The 20,456-nt window shown below is 49.1% G+C and overlaps 1 protein-coding gene across 3 annotated transcripts; it reads right to left on the bottom strand.

Annotated features, from left to right (window-relative positions):
• Positions 1 to 657: 657 nt before the first annotated feature.
• Positions 658 to 18,629, bottom strand: LOC135245991 (protein FAM107B-like). Of its 3 annotated transcripts, none has more exons than XM_064319464.1 (4): positions 18,392 to 18,629; positions 6,453 to 6,636; positions 2,234 to 2,390; positions 658 to 1,676 (listed from the first exon to the last, which is right to left on the bottom strand). In XM_064319464.1, exons 2-4 carry the CDS (start codon positions 6,578 to 6,580, stop codon positions 1,569 to 1,571), a joined length of 393 nt encoding a protein of 130 aa, XP_064175534.1. In that variant the 5' UTR covers positions 6,581 to 6,636; positions 18,392 to 18,629; the 3' UTR covers positions 658 to 1,568. The 3 variants fall into 3 exon arrangements, with proteins under 3 accessions (XP_064175534.1, XP_064175535.1, XP_064175532.1); XM_064319465.1 differs by lacking the exon at positions 18,392 to 18,629 and adding an exon at positions 9,074 to 9,231; XM_064319462.1 differs by lacking the exon at positions 18,392 to 18,629 and adding an exon at positions 7,758 to 7,952.
• Positions 18,630 to 20,456: the final 1,827 nt, after the last annotated feature.

Genomic DNA, 20,456 nt, shown 5'->3' on the forward strand with positions numbered 1-20,456 from the left:
ACAGGAAATAAATCAGTTGTTTGTTCCTGTGAATTTTATAACCATGTACAATTACCGGGTACACCAATACATGGGAAAGGCTTAAATGAGTCAGTGTGACTGGTGAAAATGTTCAGGAAGTTCTTTCTACTGTATAACATTGTTTTCTCCAGGTTTTAGTGGTGGTAAACAGACAATACCGTCAGGAAACATTAACACTGCAGCGTTGGGCCAGCAAGATGGTACTAGAGCAAAGTAGGAAACTAGCATAACACTAAAAATGTTATTACGTTCACTGCAAATAACCAATGTATAAATAATGTAGTAAACTTTATTGGTTTTTTCTGGCGCTCTTCTCTGCGCGTCTTCCTGAACGTGCTCCGATTAGCTTCGACTCTTCAGAAGTAATCCAAGAAAACCCGACAAGGTGACCAATCATTTACAGGAAGAAGCTCCGAAAATCTTAGAAATGACCCCAGACACATTTTGAACAAAAATGACAGGGCCATTAGAGGGCCATCGATCTCCAGTATTTAGACCTTGAAAGCACGCTGTACGGACTCACTGATAACTGACTGACTGACTAATAACTCCTGAAACAAGCAGATACTGCAGCCCTCGACGCCTGCAGTCTCATTCAACAGCATTCAAGATCACTCAACAGCAGACCCTGTGAAGTTCTATGTACAGAAAACCCATTTTTTATTTGTCACAGCAGGGAACAAAACAGCGCCGGCTAGTGGTTGCATTCCATACAAAAAAATAGCTGAGTTTCCATTCTCAGAATCGAGGAACCGAGCTGAAGCTGTGCATATCATGGGGGGGGGGGGGGGAGAAAAGAAATACTGTTTAAGGTTTAAGTAACCGACATACATATTCACCTTTTTATCAAAAACACAAAATATAAAAGAAAGGATTCGCATTGAAAGGTCCAGTATTTAAATCAGGGAAAGCTGAGGTGGAAACGTACGCAAAAAGAAAGAACAATAAAACTGAGGGGGCCGCATGCTCACCCTCCCTAAAATGAGGTAACAGCAGAGAACGAACAGTTAAAACATCAATAGTGAGCATTAAAAGAAATAAAGAAAAGGCAAGAGAGCGAAACTGAAAAGCGAAACGCATAAATAAAAAAAAGCTGCTAATTTTGGCTTGCGAAACGTTTCGGTGCGGCTGCCACAGTTCACCCTGTGGGCTCCATTCGTTACGCAGAAAACAAGAAGCTTTTTCTGTGAATTTTTTCGACGGGAGAGATGTTTTGTCTTTTAACTTCGGCCATGGTCAAGGCTGCGGACCTCTTCCGAAGTCCCAGAGTTTTCCCACTTCACCGCGGTCGGCATTTGGGGTGCAAAGTGGCGTGCACTGGTGAACACTGATCTATACCGTGATTTATACCGCTGCATACTGGTGTAAACTGATGTGCCTCAAGACTGGAGTAAGTGGCTGGGGGAGATTGTCTATTACAGCCAGTCATTTCACTGCTTGAAGGAAGAGGAGGACTGGGAACAGCAGGAAACTCCCTCAGGGCTGTCGCTATGGTGATGTGCCGTGGACTCCGCCCACCCAGCCCCTTGCTCTCTCTAAGGGCTGTGCTACTGTGGCTCCGCCTCCTGCTTCGTCCTCCTCAGGTTGCCCTTCATTTTGACAAACTCCGGCGTGTTCTCCTGCTCCTCCTCGCCTTTCTGCTGCTCCAGTTCATGCTGGGGAACACAAACACAATCAGTTACTAACCTGTACATTGAACCTTGTTCCGCCATTTTGTTTTTTCTACAGAGCACGGGTCAGACACATAGCATCCGCAGAATGTGCCCTTCATAACAATGGTGCTACTGTTGACTGAGCACACGTGGGCCTAGCACAGCTATGCAAACCGGGTCAAACCTGCTCTATCTTTATGAACTGTTTTATGGCGAAACTAGTAAGTCTTGCAGGCCCCGCCTCAACAACAGCGGCGATACTGCTCTCCGTCGGCTGAGGTCATCATTTCTATGCTGGGTGCAATAATGTGGGGCTTGTGCCACGTGAGAACAGCCCGCATGTCCTGGAGTACCAAGAGCAACACTGACATTGGGCCTGGTTTGCAAAGGAGTTTCACACACACAGGTGCACTCTCGCACACTCATACGGACACACTCACACTCACTCTCACTTTCATACACATACACACACACACTCACACACACACACACACACTCACACTCACTCTCACTTTCATACACATACACACACACACTCACACACACACTCGCTTGCTCACCTGCTCCAGTTTCTGCTGCCTCTTCTGGAGCTCCACCTCCAGGTCGGAACTCTTCTTGTGGGCCTCCTGCTCCTCGCGCTGCTGCTTCAGCACCTGGTCCCTCTTCCTCCTCTCCATCACCTTCTGCAGCTCCGGCTTGTTCTGCGGGGACAGGCCCCTGCGCACACACACAGAGGAACACCCGTCAGCGCCACACACACACACACCACTCACAGGACTATCACCCCAGGGAAAGGCTTTGGTTGGCCACACACACACACACCACTCACAGGACTATCACCCCAGGGAAAACCTTTGGTTGGCCACACCCGTCAGCGCCACACACACACACAACGCTCACAGGACAATCACCCCAGGGAAAGGCTTTGGTTGGCCACACACACACACCACTCACAGGACTATCACCCCAGGGAAAACCTTTGGTTGGCCACACCCGTCAGCGCCACACACACACACACAACGCTCACAGGACAATCACCCCAGGGAAAGGCTTTGGTTGGCCACACCAGGTGTTGACAGAGCATAGTCATTAGGGTCTTGTAAATACTATCAGATTATATACAAACTTATCAGATATGGCTCTCCTACGTTCGCTTCCCTTAACAACAGGAAGTTCAGGAGGTTTTCAGCAGTAAATTACACTTCCTTGACGGCACCGCCGTTGCATTGCACTTTGTCACGCCGCTTCAAGAATTTTTGTAAGGCAGCTCGGGCTTGGCCCCTTCCTCCCCAGGGTCCCATTTCGAATCGACTCGCACTTCGGACGTGCAAATGCGGAGCACCCGCCGTGAGAAAAAGGATTGGTGGTGTGCTGGAACAGCCTCAGGCTCCCTTTAAGTCAGGGGAGCACGACTCCGGTCCTGGAGGGGTGGTCTACGTGCTGGTTTTTCTTCCAACCGATTACCTTAAGTTTCAGTTTTCTGGCAGCTCTATAAACTAGACTGGTTTACTCCGGTATTTGAGCACAGCACAATGTTTTGGATACAGCTGCTGTCTATGTGCTGATCATTACCCCTACTGCCCTTATGATTTTAGTTTATAAAACTTCAGTTTGTGTCTCTATATCTCTATAAGCATTTAGTAAATCTCAGCACATAAACACCATTCATTCTGAAAAAACCAAAATTCCCACCATTATTATTTTTTATTTTTCTATTTCTCTATGTTTTTTGAAAGGCCGTGTTCATCCATGTTAGTGGCGGGTTGCATAACAGGAATTCAGGGGCCCCCCGTGCGTCCCTGGATACAAAACCTCCTGCCATCCCAAATGGGGCGCATGGACGGAGATGTTTGTCCGGTTGCCCACGACGACGTCCCCGTGGGATCGGGAGGCGGGGGGTCGGCGTGACCTACCTCCTGTCCTCTTAAATCTCGGCGGGGTTCGCATCGCTACGAAAGGTCAGCGCTGACAGCACGCTGGAGACGGGCGTGAAAGGCCCGCCCCCTGCCCAGCCGTCGTGGCCCGCTGACGGATGCCCTCCGCTCATTCGCTGCGGCCCTTTCAGGTCGGCTTGGAAACGCTGCCAGTCATATAACTGCAGACTTCCTTAACCCTCTGAAAAGCAGTTTTTTTGGAACGGTTTTTCAACATTCCAAATCAGTGTTCCAGGACTCCACTGCTTTCAATTAGCAGCAGTGATTGTGACATCAGCATCAGAATGTTCAGTTCAGAACGTTCTGATCACGTTCTTGTCACTCCTTAGAGTGTTTGCAATCATATCCCAGTATCAACACTCATATGTCCTTAAGACTGAAAGGCTTCCTCTAATACTCATGACGCACACTGATTCAATCAAGGCGCTGTACACACGTTACGCAACCCGGCACTTAAGGGCTCGTCATTCGTGGCCAGAACAGGAACAAACACTGGAGCAAAAACATCTGTCTTCCTCAGGCTTCGTTATTTCATTACATTACCGCCGGGCTTCAGAGTTATGGGTTCCACAAAGCCATAAGAAAGCAATAGCCATTAGCCGTGAGCGGGGAGGGCGCATGCGCGGGGTTGTGATGGACGTCTCTAGTCACTGCGGGGCAGATAATAAAAAGGCCTGTGAGGAGACGAATGCTGGCGGGCCGGCCCCGATTGGGTCCTCTGGGTATTATGTAAGCGCGCTGTTCCCAGGCCGAGGTCATGTGTTCTCTGCCCTTTCCTCTGATGTGTGGAGAGTGGGGAGGGGGGAGGGGCGGGGGGTACTTCCCTGACCCCTGCCCTGCCCACACCACCCCAGAACTCACTACCACATGTGTTAACCAGACCGAAACACCGAAACACCCCAATATGCCAATCAGGCTAGCGCACCACTCACACCAACAAGCCACCCACCAACATTCCCTGTGTGACCATTTTAAAGCCAGCCAAAGGATCGTTTCATCTCTCTTGGAAAACCACTGAAAAGTTCCACCACGCTAAGAAAGCCTGAGTCCTGATTATAATCACTACCGACTGTACAGACGTAGCATTCATGTCAAAACAGCAGGACGGCAAACCAAAAACACTATTTAGAATCACTAAACTAAAGAATGATGAAAAAAACCCAAAAAAAACTTATAGAACCATAGCCTCTCTGCACACCGCCCACATCAGTAATTCGATAACAGGTTTCATATGTGCAGAGACTCTGGGCGCCATGGAGACCGCACGACGGTTCCGAGCCTCGGCGATGAGACATAACCGGTTACGTAATATTCCATCTCCCCCCCACCCCCTCCGCCCCCGCCCGCTTCCCGCTACAGTAGTACGGTAATCCCCCCGAGATACCGCCAGCATCCCCCGTCCCGCTCCACACAAGAGGACGGGCCCGAGACCCGACGTCCGTCCCGCTACAGCACCGCTCTCATGGCAACCGCGACCATCCAATCATCCGCTTCGCTTGTTCAATGCGACCTTGTGCAGGGCGACTACGTCTCCACACACGAGCGCGTAACTGAAGCAGATCTAAAGGGCTTTTCAGAAGACACGGTCAAACCAGAGCCTTCTGGGCTTTTTAACCACCAATCCAAATCTACAAATTGTTTTTGGGGAATTCACGGACACGCTGTCGTCTCTCTCGCTGCGAGCGCCTTCTTCTACGTCTTCGGTGTACACTGCCGCACGATGGCAAAGCCCACACATCTGCTGAAGAGCCTCATAGCTGCTGTTTATCCCGCTCTAGCGCACTACCCTGCAGGAAGCGATTGCGCAACGCGTGAATGATGACTGGGGCCCCGCATCGTAATGTTTATAGCCTCTCCCCGCGGGGGCGGCCGAACTCTGGTGACCCCGTTCCAGCTCTGCGGTGCTCTGCAGGTAGGGGTGCAGTGTGTGTGCGCAGACCTGTGTGTGTGCGCAGACCTGTGTGTCTGCAGCTCTCTAATAAAACGGCGTTCATGCGCAGATCTGCGCAGTCGTATCGCCCAGTCAGTCCCTGGGCTTGTTATGTAAAGTGTCGCTGCTGCACTGATGTCACGGTCAGATCGCTCATAACTCTCTGCGGCCAGAGGGGGGGTGGGGGGGGGTGGGCATGCATTAATAACAGACAAAAACACGACCTCTTACATAACCGCTCCGCTTGTCTGCATTTCCAGGGATTCCTGAGCTTCTCCGTGGCAACACCGAGAGCTCGGCCAATCAGCACTAACCGTGTCAGTGTCACACAGCGGCTCTGACCCCGCAGCTTCTCCACCAGTTTGAGTGGGTTGCCCAATAAAGGGGATTTATGCGGCAGGTTAGTAAAGGGGGGGATTTACGCCGGCGCTTCTTGTAGAGGCGACCTCCAGGCTCCGAAGCTCTTTTGCGAGGGACTCGGTCTCTAAACCGGCCCTTCGACAGCCATCCCCCATTCATCTCCGTCCCCAAAACCGCAAGGCAAACGGGCCTTCCCTTTCTTCAGGAGCCTGCTCCATTTACACAGACCGCTCGCTGCTCGGCTTCTCTCTCTCCTAATGTAAACACACGGTTCTCTTCCTGCTTTTACAGTTTAAATATTGACTAAACTGTGAACACTAAAACGCTTAAGGTACTCGTTTGCGTTGGCACAAACCCAGCTAACACAAAATGATCGCGCAACGTTACTAGGACGTTTCGTCAATGTTACAACACTGCCGCTACGTTGCGGTAACGTTGTGAGAATGTTTTGCGTTAGCTGGGAACCCTGTGCTCCCCCCTCACTGTCACATTCAGGGATGACGGGACACGGGGGCGTTCAGCGGGAGGTTTGGAGGGCGGGGCCGGACCCCGTACCGTTTCTGGTTCATCAGCAGTTCCCGGTGGAGGTCCTGGTGGTTGCGGGACGTCTTGACGGGGTTGACCAGTTTTTTGGGCTGGATGAGCTCGTCGCAGTCCCCGTCGATGTAGTCGGGCTCCGCCATGGTGCCGCGCCTGCTCGACAGCGCCCCCGACAGGTCAGCCGCGTCCCGGTACGGATCTGAGGAGAGAGCGCACCGCGGAATTGTGGGTAAGCAGCCGGGCTTGGAATCCAAAGGGTGCAGGTTCTATTCCCGGTCCTGAGGGGCATTAACCTTTAACCCTTGACCTCTGTGCCCAACCTGACCCGCTTCAATGGAGTGTAAACTCCTAGCTTTGAATGTTCTTGGATGATGGCCTACATTAATTCAAATATAATTCAAATTCACCAGGAAAAAAAGGACAATGCTTTGAAAGCACAAGCTTGGAAGTATGTAGTTTGACTTCAGAAAACACTGACACATTTTACTTTTATTAAATCACATTTACATTTGAGGTTAATTTAATTATAGAGAACAAAATTCTTTAAAACATTTACACGTTTTTTTAAGAAAGGACCAATACAGAGACAAAGGACTAGTCTCCTGATAGACTACATCACCATGACAACATGCCTTTTGAATCCGACAACCATTCCACAGAAAAAAAATGCAACAGAAGTCTGGTGAACTGGAAAAACTTAGAGAGGTCCCGAGTTTAAACGCACACAGCCGCATATTGATAATAATCTGATCACTCCAGTAATATCCATCTGAAAAATAACAACTGTTATATGTTATAATAAGTCAACTGGTGTTAGTGGACAAAGAACTTTTAGCATATAATGAACCCTGAAACCCTTTGAGTTCCAGGAACAACAGGATACTGGGGAAATGAGTCATATTATGCAACCTGCAGTCTCCAGAGACTACAATACACGGAGAATGCAGCCGTTTTAAATTAGGCACTGTACATGGAAAGAGTATTCTTTTTGTCAGTTGTTTCTGAGCCCAGATGTTTATCGATCTTTACGAGAAGCTTGAGGATACATGCCCAGAAGGGCCCCGCCAGAGATAACAGCCTGTTTTTTCCGTCACGTGTGTCACAAATACTACACAGTTCTACTTTTCAGCATAAAGCGTACATCCCTTTTAACAGTAATGTTTCGTACTGCTTTGGCTTCCCGATCTGGCTAAAGTGTACAGCTTTGTTAAGTCTGCAGGATGTAATTCCAAACTGCAGTTGGAAAGATTCTTATCGATTCCATGCCTCTTTAATGGAAAAATCAATTAAATAAAAAAATAAAAAATCTCTCCTACTTACCCTTAAGGAGGGGGAAAACTGGATATCTTATCATGGTTGCCATTTTTACCCCTGGCTGAGTGTGTAGAGAAAAAGTCCTGGTCGTAAGCAGAGAAACGCCTGTTACCGAGCAACCAGACCGGGCGTGCTCAGAGTGTCTAGCGGGATTGAAGCCTGCCGTCGGCTGTGCGCTCGACAAAACAGCGCAGCGCTTTATTACCCAGCTCCCCCCTCTCCCCCAGGACACAGCGAGTGCACAGGGACTGACTAATCGTTAACCGCTGGATAAGCCCCGCCCACTTTACCTTATAAGGTAACGTCCCTGGAAACATTCAACAGCAGTACAGGTGATACGCAAATTGGGATGTACTGCCACTTCAAAACACGGCAGATGATTATCTGGGGTAGTAAAACACTCTCGTGCCAGTTACAACAATAGACGACGGACCAAACAAGGACTTTTGACTGAAGGCTCTGCCAACCTCACATAGCTACTGCATAAATCATTAGCCATAAGCACAATTCATAAAGGTGTTTTTTCCGTCATAAAGATGATCCTAATCACGTGTCCTATTTAAAGGCAGAGAATGCTCCGAAGTTCTTTTCCGCTTAGAATTTACAAGGCAAGTCTATAATACTTATAAAATTGACATTTTCAATGTAAGGATTTAATGTGGTTAAAACCATTTGAATAGAATATCAGGAAACCATGTAAAAAGTCCTTCTAGTAATTTCAAATGGCAAAAATAATCAATTTCCTTTCCAGCTAAAGTCTCAAAATGGGCAGAGAAACGTGTGCTGCACTACTATAATTGTGTTAAATGTCTCATGCATTCCTTAATCATGACTAACATTAAGGCATGTCATTGTTTCTTAGTCATGGCAAGCACTCTCCCATTTAAATTATTTCATTATGCAAAGGATGACCGATTTCGACAAACTGCGGTGCGCCCATTTCTCCACTAGAGGTCGCTGCGCATTCTCAGTCTGAAATCCCAAAACGCCGCTGGGAAATTCAGGAATGCGAGACAATGAGAAGTGTAGACAAAGAGATCACGCCGAGTCCTGATTTACACCCGTCTGCAAACCTGAGGGTTCAGAATTCATTTTAAGTCTCTAACTGCACCATCGTGAAGCCGCTGATCTTCAACTTCTTTCTGGAAACGTAGGGTCTGTTCATATGCCGTGGGACATTCGCGTCAAAACAAGGACAATCCCTGTTTTGAGTTCATGACAACATTTAACTAATTTTTAAACCCAAAGTTTCGCTTTAAAAACATAGGACTCTAGCACTGCATAACATTTCTATGGTAAAGCGATGGACGGTTAAAACCTACCTCACTGCGGCAGCCAGTAAAACGGTCTCAGAGAAACCTCAGCTCCCTAACTTCACCCAGATCTGTCAGAACCTGCCAGGAGCTCAGTCCGTAGGAAGCTGACAATTAAGCCAAAGCCCGCCAATCACATCTCATTTCCAAAGTGTAAACACAGCAGGAGAACCAATCAGATCCTTTCCGACCTCTGCCACCCAAAGCTGCCGTTCATAAGCCAAAGTCCTGTACCGCAACCCCAAAACCACCACAGAGCAGATTCTTCAGTTCCAAAAAAAAAATTCTGTTCTGCTTCTTCAGGGGTGGTCTAACATTAAACAAGGAATTCTGACTGTAGTTTTTAATTCAATATGCCTGGGAAACACCATTTCTGCAGGAACATTCAAAGACTATCAAAGCTCCACCCAGCAGGTCCTTCCGTACTCCAGGTCTGCACCTGAACAATGTACTCTGGTTTCTGCAGATCTCACATTCATAAAGACGTGAGCTCGTACTGAGTCATGCGTCCTGAGTTCAGTATGCTGTCACTAGAACGTCCTAGCAGGCTCTGAACCACCTACAGGCAACAGGCTACTTTCAACAGTTTCTTAAAATCCTCTTAGTTACCTGGAAGTTCTTGTTTCTAAGTTTAGTGATGTTACTTCTCAATAATACAGTACTCTACAGGGCCCACACAGCTGTTAAGTACACAATACAGTTTTTATATTGTTGTACTGTACAGATTTGGTGGACAAGTCAATTTTCCTTTTTTAACAAAGTGCATCTCATCTTGTATATCCATTTCTAGAAGCACAAAACCTTAACCCTGGTCACCATTCCTCATGTGCAGATGTTAACGGTGGACAGACTCCACATCGCGCAGCACCAACAGAGGCAGAAAGTGGGGTTCCAGTTCCGGAACATTCCACAGGCAGACACTCCACTGGGAGGACTGCATGCGCACCGTTAGTTCCTCAAACCAACCTCTGCCTCAACCTCCCCCCCAGCCCCCAGCCCCCAGCCCCCAGCCCCCGTTACTGTGAAGGCCGGCTGCATTTAAAAAGCTTGCGTCTAGCAGTCAGGCGACGGGCTCCTAATTGCACAGGAGAGGAGGAAGCGGCCCGTGGAGTTCAAAGCGGGCCCCGTTTCAGACAGGGCCCGTTTACCAGCTGCGCCGTCCCGGCCCAGACGATTCGCGGGCCGGCACCCCACCCAGGGGGCGGATCCGGCTGCGATCACAAGCGCCGCTTCCTGCCTAATTACACCCCGCCAAGCGACGTCTTCTGATCAGGCCTCACTGCCCCTGGATACAGGGCCGAATGTGGGCACAGAACCAGTAGGGGGCACCCGATTGGCTGACTGTAAAGCACAGACCACTCTCTTTTACACAGACTGCCCTGCAGGCGCATTCACACTGGAGCCGTCCAGTCCGGAAACACACTCCAGCTGCCATTACCAGCACATCCTGTTCTACCTGTACTGGCCAAATTCACCCTTGAGTTTGATTTACAGCGAGCAGATTTTGGATAACAGCCAGTTTACCCAGGGAAGCACAGGCAGAGCACTTCTCTTATGAGACGCATTTCTGTGGATATGTTTATCACTATGAATGTGCTCTGGCTCTGTGGATGGGGCTACCCTTACGGGACAACATGCACATATACCCATTGCTCACCGGGGGGTGAGGGACGAGGCCCCGCCTCTGGGGGAGGAGCCCTTTCCAATAGCCCCGCCCTCCTTCCCATGACACTGACCGGTCCTGGGAGCATTGGCTCTCTCAGCATAGGGACAGCTCTAAAAACAAACACTTCCACTGTCCTCCTTTTCCTTTTCACATGACCTCCCCCCCCCACCCTCGAACCCTCCACCCCTTCCCAGGGTCCAAGAGGTGGTGTGGGAATGGAAAAATGGGGGGGGTGTTATTATATTTAAGCGATAGCTGTACACCACCATGGTCCCATCTGTAGTCAGAATGCACTATGATCAGTTTGACCTCTCCTCCGGGGTCAGAGTGCAGTGTGGACACGAAACATAAAGCTCAAATCAACATCAACTCAAACTGGACCAGGACCGACATCACAATCACTATGGCGACGGGTCTGGGGGATCAGTCATGTGACCATCAGGTGCTGTTTTTAGGAAAAGGGATGGGGGGGGGGGTTGTTTACAGGCCATTGTAAGAGGAGGCCATGGGCAGGTCCCGACACCGGTTCAGTAAATCATTTTCGGCGCTTCCTCTAACCGTCCCGCTGAAGGACAGGCCGAAAAACAGGAAACAGGAACGCCACCGCGTCGGCTTCTCAGCTCATTCTACCCCCTCTTTTTTTTGTTTTTGGAAAAAAGGACATCGGTTGGAAAAGCGGACCGCCATGGCGCACTCTGGTGAGTGGGCAGTGCCACCCGGAATGCCCGTCTACTGGAGATGATTCCCAGCCGGATGAGGGTTCGGCTCCCGGAGAATCAGGATCTCCATTTACCAGGACAGACTTATTACAGAGAGGAACGCGACAAACGGTAATCACCTCCAACAACAAAGAACCCTCCAGAACTGAAGCCGCTTAATGACTAGACTGGCCGGGCCAGTGGGGGAGGGGGGGGGGGGGCATACTGTCCCGTCTCTTAAGGGACCGAAGCATGGAGTGGGACGGCCCGGAGCCCTGAGGAACAGTGGCTGGGTTTGGGAGGCCAACGTGCGCCCTTTGTTCCGGCAGTTAGACGCCGCGCTCATTACAGACAGACAGGAGAAAGCAGCTGGCATCCCATTACAAACCCCCCACCCCTCACCCTCTCAAAAACCTCCAGGGTCCCGTGCTGCAAACGGTTTAAACACAGGGGACGCAATCTGGGACTGCTACACCCCCATACGCCACCCCCCCCCCCAGCCCTGAAGGGTAGTACCCTCTTTCTACAGCAGGGCTGTGTGCCAGGGGGACAGACGAGCCAAGGGCCTCTCCCACAACCCAGGTGCGTTTCAAACCTCTAATTACTCACATCAAATGCACCTGGGAGTGGGAGGAGCACCTGAAAAGAGACAAAAACAGGGTTGAGAGAGGCGAGCTCAACAGGAACAGGGGCTTCTGTTTCCAGAGCAGGCATTCACAGAGAAGGTCCACTGTTTGGAAGAGCCAAGCGTCTGAGAGCCCAACTCAAACCCCTTTGCCACAAGACCAACAAGGCCTTTCAGATGCAGGGCCTTCCCCCATCAAAAACAAATGCGGATAAATTTTGGATTTGGATAAAAGCGTCAGCCAAATAAATGTGATGTAATAAATAAACATTCGCTTACGAAACGTGTCGAATCACAGCGTGCTCCCGCTCACCTCCTCTCGCACGCTCCTTTACGGTCCAGTTGAGGTCTCGTTTACACGTTCAGCTGTTTATTTAGGGCAGAGAGGCGGAGTTAATTACCCAGCTCAATGAATGGCAGCGAACTGCAGATACCACCGGGACAGCCAAGGGTCATGCGAACACATTAACCGACGTGCCGATGCCAAGCACAGAGCGGAAAGTATGGACTGGCCACCGAGTAGCCGGGCAGGTCACTCACAACACAGCAGAGGCAGGATATGCAGACAGCCTAGCAGTAAAGCACTGTATGCTTTTGACCTTTGACCCGGTACTGATCCGATCCGGAGCTGGGCACGGCCCGGCCGTGCAGCTGACCGATCCTCTCTCCCGCCTCCAGCGTGGGGGGCCTCCAGGGCCCCGTCCCACCGGGGAATGGGCGGGGTCTCCGGACTCTGGGAAGCTCCGGTCCATAATGGGGCTCAGATAATAAACTAAGGGGCTCCTCTGTTGCAGAAAGGCCCCCAGGGGCCGGCGGGAGTTCAGCGGCGGAATTCACAGAAACTCAGTGAGACACAACCCATCCACCAGTCAGTCAACATGCAAGTTCCCCCCGCGCTGCAAGCCCAGAGCGTTTACAGGAAACCCATTACGCAACCAGCTCGTACCTACAACGCGGGGGGGGGGGGGGGGCGAGGGCAAACCGCCAAAACGTTCACAGGAAGCCGTTACAGCCACAAGACACTGGCAAGACCCCCCGCCCCCCCACCACCACCCCCCTATTTCAGACTGGGGTGCGAAGCACGGTTCCAACGGCTACACTTCAGATGAGCCTCAGAAGAGCCGCACGCTTCGCTGCAGAACAGGAATCGGGTTACCAGAGCCCAGCTCCAAACGGAGTTCCCCCTCCCAGGAGAGGCTGACAATGAGTCCAATCCCCGTCCACAGCACTTTGGGTTTGGACTGACTGTGAGACGCCTGCTTTCCTGTAGGCTGGAAACACACCGGGGCGGCCGGTCGCAGCGGGTGTGTGGTCTGAGGAGCGAGCGAGCGAGCGAGCCTGTGGCTTGGCGTAGCGTCCCGTGCTATCCGAGCCACGCCGCCGCGCGCCGAGCGGTTTCCTTCGAGAACGCGCGTGTCTCCAGTACCGCCGCTCCAAAAAAACCGCTGCATCAGAATTACAGTAACAAATAAGAGTTCAGAGTGTATAAAAATCGAATAAAACAGTCCGAGTTGCTTTTGGAATTTAAGAAACCAAATGTATTTCAGCCCTTGGTACGTGCTGACTGGTGCCATATTTTCTCAGGGTCTCTTAAACAGTCCAAGAATAACAGAGGGGGGGCTTCTGGGGGCTAAATTCAGCCGAGACCTCGTGTGCCAGCACGTGCCCGCTGCAGTTAAAGGCAAATGGCACCGGCCTCCGAACTACGGGCTTCCAGCAAGAAGGTCGGTGCTCCAAGTCAGGCCACTAAATTATAACTGACCAAGGAAAGACTTCCCCAATGAAAGCCGAGCTCCTTCGCGCCCTCAAATCAGCCTGAGCCATTGATGACAGTGACCGGCGCAGGTGGGTTTTTTTAATGATGGCCCTCCTGCACCTTCGGCAGACTGAGAACACGCCGCCTGTGTGTTTATGACCTTCCCGAAAGGAGTGGGGGGGGGGGGGGGGCACCGCAGACCTGCCTGACTTAAGAGTCCCTCCCGCAGCCTGTCATTGTCCCAGCAGAGGAGGAGCAGCGCAGTTTTCCTTTTAACCTGCACCCCTCCCAAAAATAAAAATAACAACCCCAGCACCTGTTCCCACAGGGGTGTCTAGGCCCACAGCTGTCTTGCCCAGGCTTGCCTGTATCCGAGCCCAGAAACAATGCAGGCATTATAGGGGCAGCCCCGGGGTCCTCGCAGCTGTGACTGACACATGTAAACACGTGTTGGAGGTCTGTCATAGGCCGTGACACAGGGGGCAAGTGAGTACAGGCCCAGGGTCAGGCAGCTTCAGGCCAAAACCATATAACCACACTTATGGCACATACCGCATATGTACCACTTTTACCATATTGCCTCCTATACACTGCCCCACATAACTCTTATCACATAGCGTAATTAAATATTCCATGCAGACTGAATATTTGCACATACAAATAGTTAAGATGTATTCTGCAAGAGCTTTCTGAAAACAAATGCAGAGCCAAGACAAATTGAGCCATCCAGGCGATTAAAACCTATTATATAACACATGCAACTACTGTTCTACAAAATCTTTTGTTCTTAGAGGGGAGGAGAGACTACAGACAGCCTTCTGCTGCTCTTTCTATGCATATTCCCGGGATCAATAGTTAGTATGCGACTGTTTCCATCCCATTCAGAAACACTGACAGACAGCAGACTGAAGCCCCTCCCCCCATGAATAAATCTCCCATCGGATCTGGGGCCTATTAAGAGGGATTATCAGAGCTAAGCGTTGCTGACCTGCCATTATAAAAACCAACTTGTTTTTCCCCCCAGCGCATGGGACAGACATACAGACAGACATGGAACAGGGGTCTACCAGGCTGCAGATTAAAGACAGGTGTTGTGACAGAGGGGCAGCTGACCCCTCCCCCACCCCCCCAAGATCAACACGTCCAGAAAGGGAAAGTTATTAGAAACCATAAACGCAAACGAACCCAGAAAAAACAAGACATCACCTCCCTAACACCACTTCCGTATCAATCAGGATCAGTAAGCAGAGAAGCTTGGCCACGGCTCGTGTGTGTGTGTGTGTGTGTAACTCCCTCTCTTCAATCAGCTCAGCATGCTGTGTTCTCTACTGCGTGTCGACTATGCAAGTGACAATTTTTCACTGAGCCTTGCTCAACATTACAGATTCAGTGGCTACAAACAAAAACATTCTTTGCGTCATAGTTGATTTTTAAAAAAATAGTTACTGAAAGATAAAGTTCACTTCAGCAGGACAGAATGGAAGGTTCCAGGATGTGATGGTTTGGGATCCTTCTCTTCCTAGCTTACGCAATACCGCAGGTCCAAACACGCCTCCTCCTCCTCCTTTATTCAGTCATCACCATCTTCACTGTTTATCTCCAGCATAATAAAGCTTTTTGTCGTTGTGCAGGAAGCTCATGTTACACGCGCCTGCTTGGCAGCAGTCCTGAACCGCATGTACAGTATGAGCAAGAGACACGCGCGTGCGGGGGGGGGGGATGGGGGGTCTCAGCTCACATCTACAGGCCCGACTGTACCACACTGTTCCAAAGACGCACCGCACCTCTAACCGCCGATGACTCTGCATGGTCCAGAGCAAGTCGGAACGTTCTGAATCGGCCGCTCCTCTCCTCCTCCTCCTCCTCCCCCCCCCCCCCCCGCAGTGCCGAGCGAGAGACGGTCAGCGTCACATGACCCAGTGTTTACACACCGCCCGTGCGTGCGGAGGGAGGGCGGCGCAGCGGCCTCACGCGCATAATGGAGCTGACGTCTGCACGCTGACACCAGGCTGAGCGCAGCTCCTTCTGCTCAGCGCCTTCATGGCCCGCATAATCACATTCTACAGACCCCTTTTAAAAACAGTCTAAAACTGCAGACAACTTAAGACTCCGATTTCCACTGTCAAAAAGTCCCACTTTCAAAATACAGTATAACTAATTCAAAATATAGATAAAAAAAGGTTTTAAAAAATCTGTACAAATGCTCTGAGAAATGCTTTTGAGCTAGCCAATGGGCTCATATTTATGTTCCATAGTTCCATAGAAAAAAATAAAATAAAATGTGATCAAATCCAAAACAAACCAACAAATGTGACAGTTTCCACTCCTCCCCCCGCCCCCCCCACATGAAAGGGAAATTTCACAGGGTCCGCCGTCCCTGCCCCACGGGGACCTGACCACCGAGCTGCCTCTGATCGCCACAGGAGAGCAGCGCCTGCATCACTTCCTGTGTCCCATCTGTCTCTGGGAAAGGAAGGGGGGAGTGGTTGACCACTTCTGCTTTCAGTGGTGACGCTGGAGGAGGTGTGAGCCCAGCACGGGCGCTGAGGAAATTGCACAGTTGGCCGTCAGCCTGAAGGGGGGGGGGGTTAGGGGCGGGGAGTGGGTGCAGGGGGGGGCGCTTTGTACTTGAGCACTCTACACCGTGCTGTACTGGCCGTGTAGAGCACGCAGACCCACGTATCTCACTTATGATTGGCTGGGCTCTGGTCGCATTCCCCCCCCCCCCTTACACTGCCGTGTTCTTTTAACAGCCCCCGCTTTCTCCTGACAGCAGGCCCCGTTTCGCTGCTCTGTCCCCATCGCACCAGGCCTGCCGACCCACAAAATGAGTCTACGCGCCACGTGCAGCGGCTCCACGCCTGCTGTCCCCATCACACAGAGCAGCCGGAGGCTAACCAAGCTACACCCTAACAAAGACCCTCTCCGACAATGCCCTCGAAAAGCACTCATCTACTCCCAAATTGTCTGTAGAGTGTGAATGGGAGTGTGTTGGGATGCATCGTGCATCATCTGTGCCGCGCGATGAATTATCCACAGTTTTCTTGGTGGTTCTTATTTTGCGTCGTCTCACCAAGGTTAAAAAGTCTGGAATGGGAGGCAGCAAATTAAAATGGCACGACTTACTACTACCATACAATTAAGCCGCAAAGCAGCACCACATTGGGCAACATTGCGTTTTTGCATTGCTGAGACCTACACTGATCTTCTCCACCTCTGTAAGCAGCTCTGAATAGGTGACTGCCAAGCGCTCATAATGTAATGAGGGATGGCAGCCCAAGAGGAAATTAACACTCCGTTTAAAACCCTTTCCCATTATCACATAACAACACTGATAAAGATGATTCGGTGTAATCTGGTCCTGCGCCTGCAGAACTCAGTGTGGGGTGGAAGGGTGCTGGAGGAGAATTGGGGAGCCCCTCAACCACCCTGTCAGCCCACCCAGAGAACCCTTTTCGGTCGGGGGAATTCATTCAAAGACCAAGGAACGGACGCAAACGAATCACGCACAAAACTGTGAACGTGTGTTCTTCCCTTCTCTGCCCTCCCCCACCCCAACAAGAAATATTCCCAAGAGGGGAGACCCCCTCACCCCACAAACCCCCCACGCTTCTCAATCTAAAACATCATTGTTTCCGAGCAGGAGTTTTTCTTTTTTTCCCCAGCTTGATTCGTGTAACTTGTAACATGAGTGTCCTTCTGTCCTATGTGACATCAGAAAGCCACAAAGGCGATTTCCACTAGTACTACGGCAAACCTATTTACCACAGACTTTAACACCAGGCAGCCGTTACCTTTTTGGTATTTTATTTAAACTCCAAGGCTGTTTGCCTTCCATTTCACAATAGAGGCAACATCTCATTGTGCAAACACCAAAGCAAATATTTAACTTAGATGTGGTTTGAATTAGTTTGGAAAGTAAATAAAACTCTCCATTTAAAAGAAATACCCTAGGAAAACAAGCATGACAAAGAAACACACGCCTGAAATAAAATGACAGGGGGTCCTAATGCGCGTGACCCCGGCGAGTCTCCATGTGACATAAGTATGGAGATCCACGCGACTTAAATAAATTACTGTCCATCGCAAGCTCACATAAAACGTTCAAGTCTCAAACTCTGCATTACAAACCTATTATTAAACGTGAAGGGGGGGGGGGGGGGCTGGCAAAAGACCCATTTTCCTTTACTGACGATTAATACAAGTATTCAATCACGTATGAAAGAGGCATGCGTTTTGTTCACATAGGCTATTATTTTAAAGTATTTTAGCATATACCAATAAATCAGGCCTTGCATAGAGTCACCAGTAACCGATGCGGGCGTGCTATAGCAGACCGGACAGAACACTACATTAACACGGCGCCGGCTGTCCCACAAACGTCCCATTACAGCATCTCTCTGAGCAAAAAGATCATTCGCTCAGAAGTGTACTAAGTTTGCGTTCTGCCCGTCGCGTACAGTTGCTATTCCCCTCAGTCAGAAAATAAGACAATTCAGAGCAGACAGATCAATGTCTCGTTACAACTGCACACGGACGCTTCACAGATTAAAACGAGTCAAAACGGAAAGATTATCCGTACCTTAAAGTCTCCCGCACCGCTGTTGCTTCGCCCGGCTGCCCTTGTTCACAAATCGGAGGTTAAGAGCTCTTTGCGCAACATTAATTCATTGTCTGACTGGTACTTTACGCCGAGGTGTGTCCATAAATGTGTTTTTCTTTTTTCTTTCTTTCTTGGAAGCAGTGCAATTGCAGATGGGACCAGTACGAAATGTAAATTAGTGCGAGAGGAGGATGGACGGTATGACCCTATGGCTGAGTCACGTAGTAGTCTAAGCCCCGCCTCCCGACTGCCTTTTATTCATTACCGGGAGAAGCTTTCAGCAGAGACCTTGCGCGCGTCTCCTGGGCGTGGTAGCTCAGTATGATATCAAGACAGCAAAAACAAAAGTAATGCATAAATACAAGTTTCAAACATGCGCCTGTTTCTTTTTTTTTTTACACGACTTCCCAACTCAGTACTGTAGTTATACACTGAACAGTGAATAAGCATTAACAGATGCTTTCAAGTCCAGATTATAGAGAATACATGTGATACATATTTTTCCCCGGGACGTACAGCAAACCTTGGCAACCGGCCTCGATGCTCTTAAGTGATTAAAGGAACTGCAGTCAAAGCATAAATGGACTAAATGTAATTAGCAAATAAAATGGCATTAGATCTTAACTGAAGACCCCTTGTCTGAGGTAAATCCTGGTCCCGCTTAGTTTGGCTGTCACGTTTCCTTTAGCGTTCCCACTGCTTTCAGTATGAAACTGTGCCCGGATTATTATTTTGATAACCTTTGTTTTTTTTTTTAAAGACTACAGCTTAAAACTTTTGAAGATTAATTATGAAAAAGAAACACAGCAGTTAACATCTCAATTTGGCACTTAAGCATATTGGTTAATCGCCTGGGGGGTCATCACAGATCATTTATGAAAATCACTCCATAGTTTGGCCCAACAGCCCCAGGGAGGGCGGTGTCTAATAGACAATGTTACATGACTGTTAATCACCTAATTTAGATGCAAATCAAAAAAAGACATATCTGCTGTACACAATTGCAAAGTTAATAAAAGTTAATAAAACTACTGCCACAAAGAAATCAGAAAGCAGAAATTCCTATACAGAGGGCTGTACAAGTGTTCAGTACAATGGATTTTTTAACACACTGAATAAGGTCCTGAACATACTGTATATCCACAGCTTTACATACGACCGATTTCTGTTGTCTTTTACCCAAAGCCACAAACGCAAATTAAATTGCAATACAGGGGGAATTAATGGCTATCTTGGTTAGAGACAGAGACTCAAGACCGTCGTACCAGAGTGAATTCAACGCAACATTTCTCTAATGCGTTACAGAGCCAATTTTAGCACAACAGTACAAGACCACAAGCAGACCCAATGCAGCAGAAAACTGAAGTGCACTTGTTCAGTTTAACAGACATTACCCACCACAATTTTAGCATACTACTCACTAATTGCTCATCTAATTAAACTGCAATTATCGAATACCTATTTTCAGTTACCAATTATCAGTTACAAAGGAACAATTACTTCCTTATCAATTAACAATCACAGATTACCCCATTCAAATAAAATTTGAATGAATAATGTATTCACAATGGTAATCAATTCACCCAATCAACCAGTATGTGCTGTGCGTTTGTCTTTACCATTCAGTTTGACTGATTAGTTATTGACTAGTTGGTAAACCAGGAACAAACAGTACTGAAGTTACAGCAAGTCCCTGGCCAAATATGTACTTACAATACCCTGACTTTAAATGGTCGTGAAATTCGAATACGCTGCTCCACATCCTTGAGAATCACTGAAACACATTATTCGCAAAAACATACAATCACGCAGAAGAAAATTATTGTTTGGCATATTTAAGAAAACTGCACTTTTCAAATGGTCAGAAAATTCCAAGAATTTAACCAACTGAATAGGCGCATCTTTAAAAATGCCCTATTTGAATGAGGCCTGGTGTGTGCACAGGAATCTCACTGAAACTCACTGACGTCATCAAATGTGCGCAAGGTGGACTGAATGTGGCGGGTGGGTCCACGATGGCGTCTGTAGTCCAGATTCAGCAGAG

The sequence above is a fragment of the Anguilla rostrata genome, chromosome 19 (assembly GCF_018555375.3).
Source record: "Anguilla rostrata isolate EN2019 chromosome 19, ASM1855537v3, whole genome shotgun sequence".
In the NCBI taxonomy this organism is placed as follows: Eukaryota; Metazoa; Chordata; class Actinopteri; order Anguilliformes; family Anguillidae; genus Anguilla; species Anguilla rostrata.

Bases quoted from the DNA above. Each gene is read 5' to 3' on its own strand.
- LOC135245991 (XM_064319462.1), bottom strand. From the start codon at position 7,800: ATGGCAACCATGATAAGATATCCAGTTTTCCCCCTCCTTAAGG. The intron at 6,637-7,757 runs GTAAGTAGGAGA...CTCTCTCCTCAG, and splicing joins AGTTTTCCCCCTCCTTAAGG to ATCCGTACCGGGACGCGGCT. The intron at 1,677-2,233 runs GTGAGCAAGCGA...TGTGTTCCCCAG, and splicing joins GGCAGCAGAAACTGGAGCAG to CATGAACTGGAGCAGCAGAA.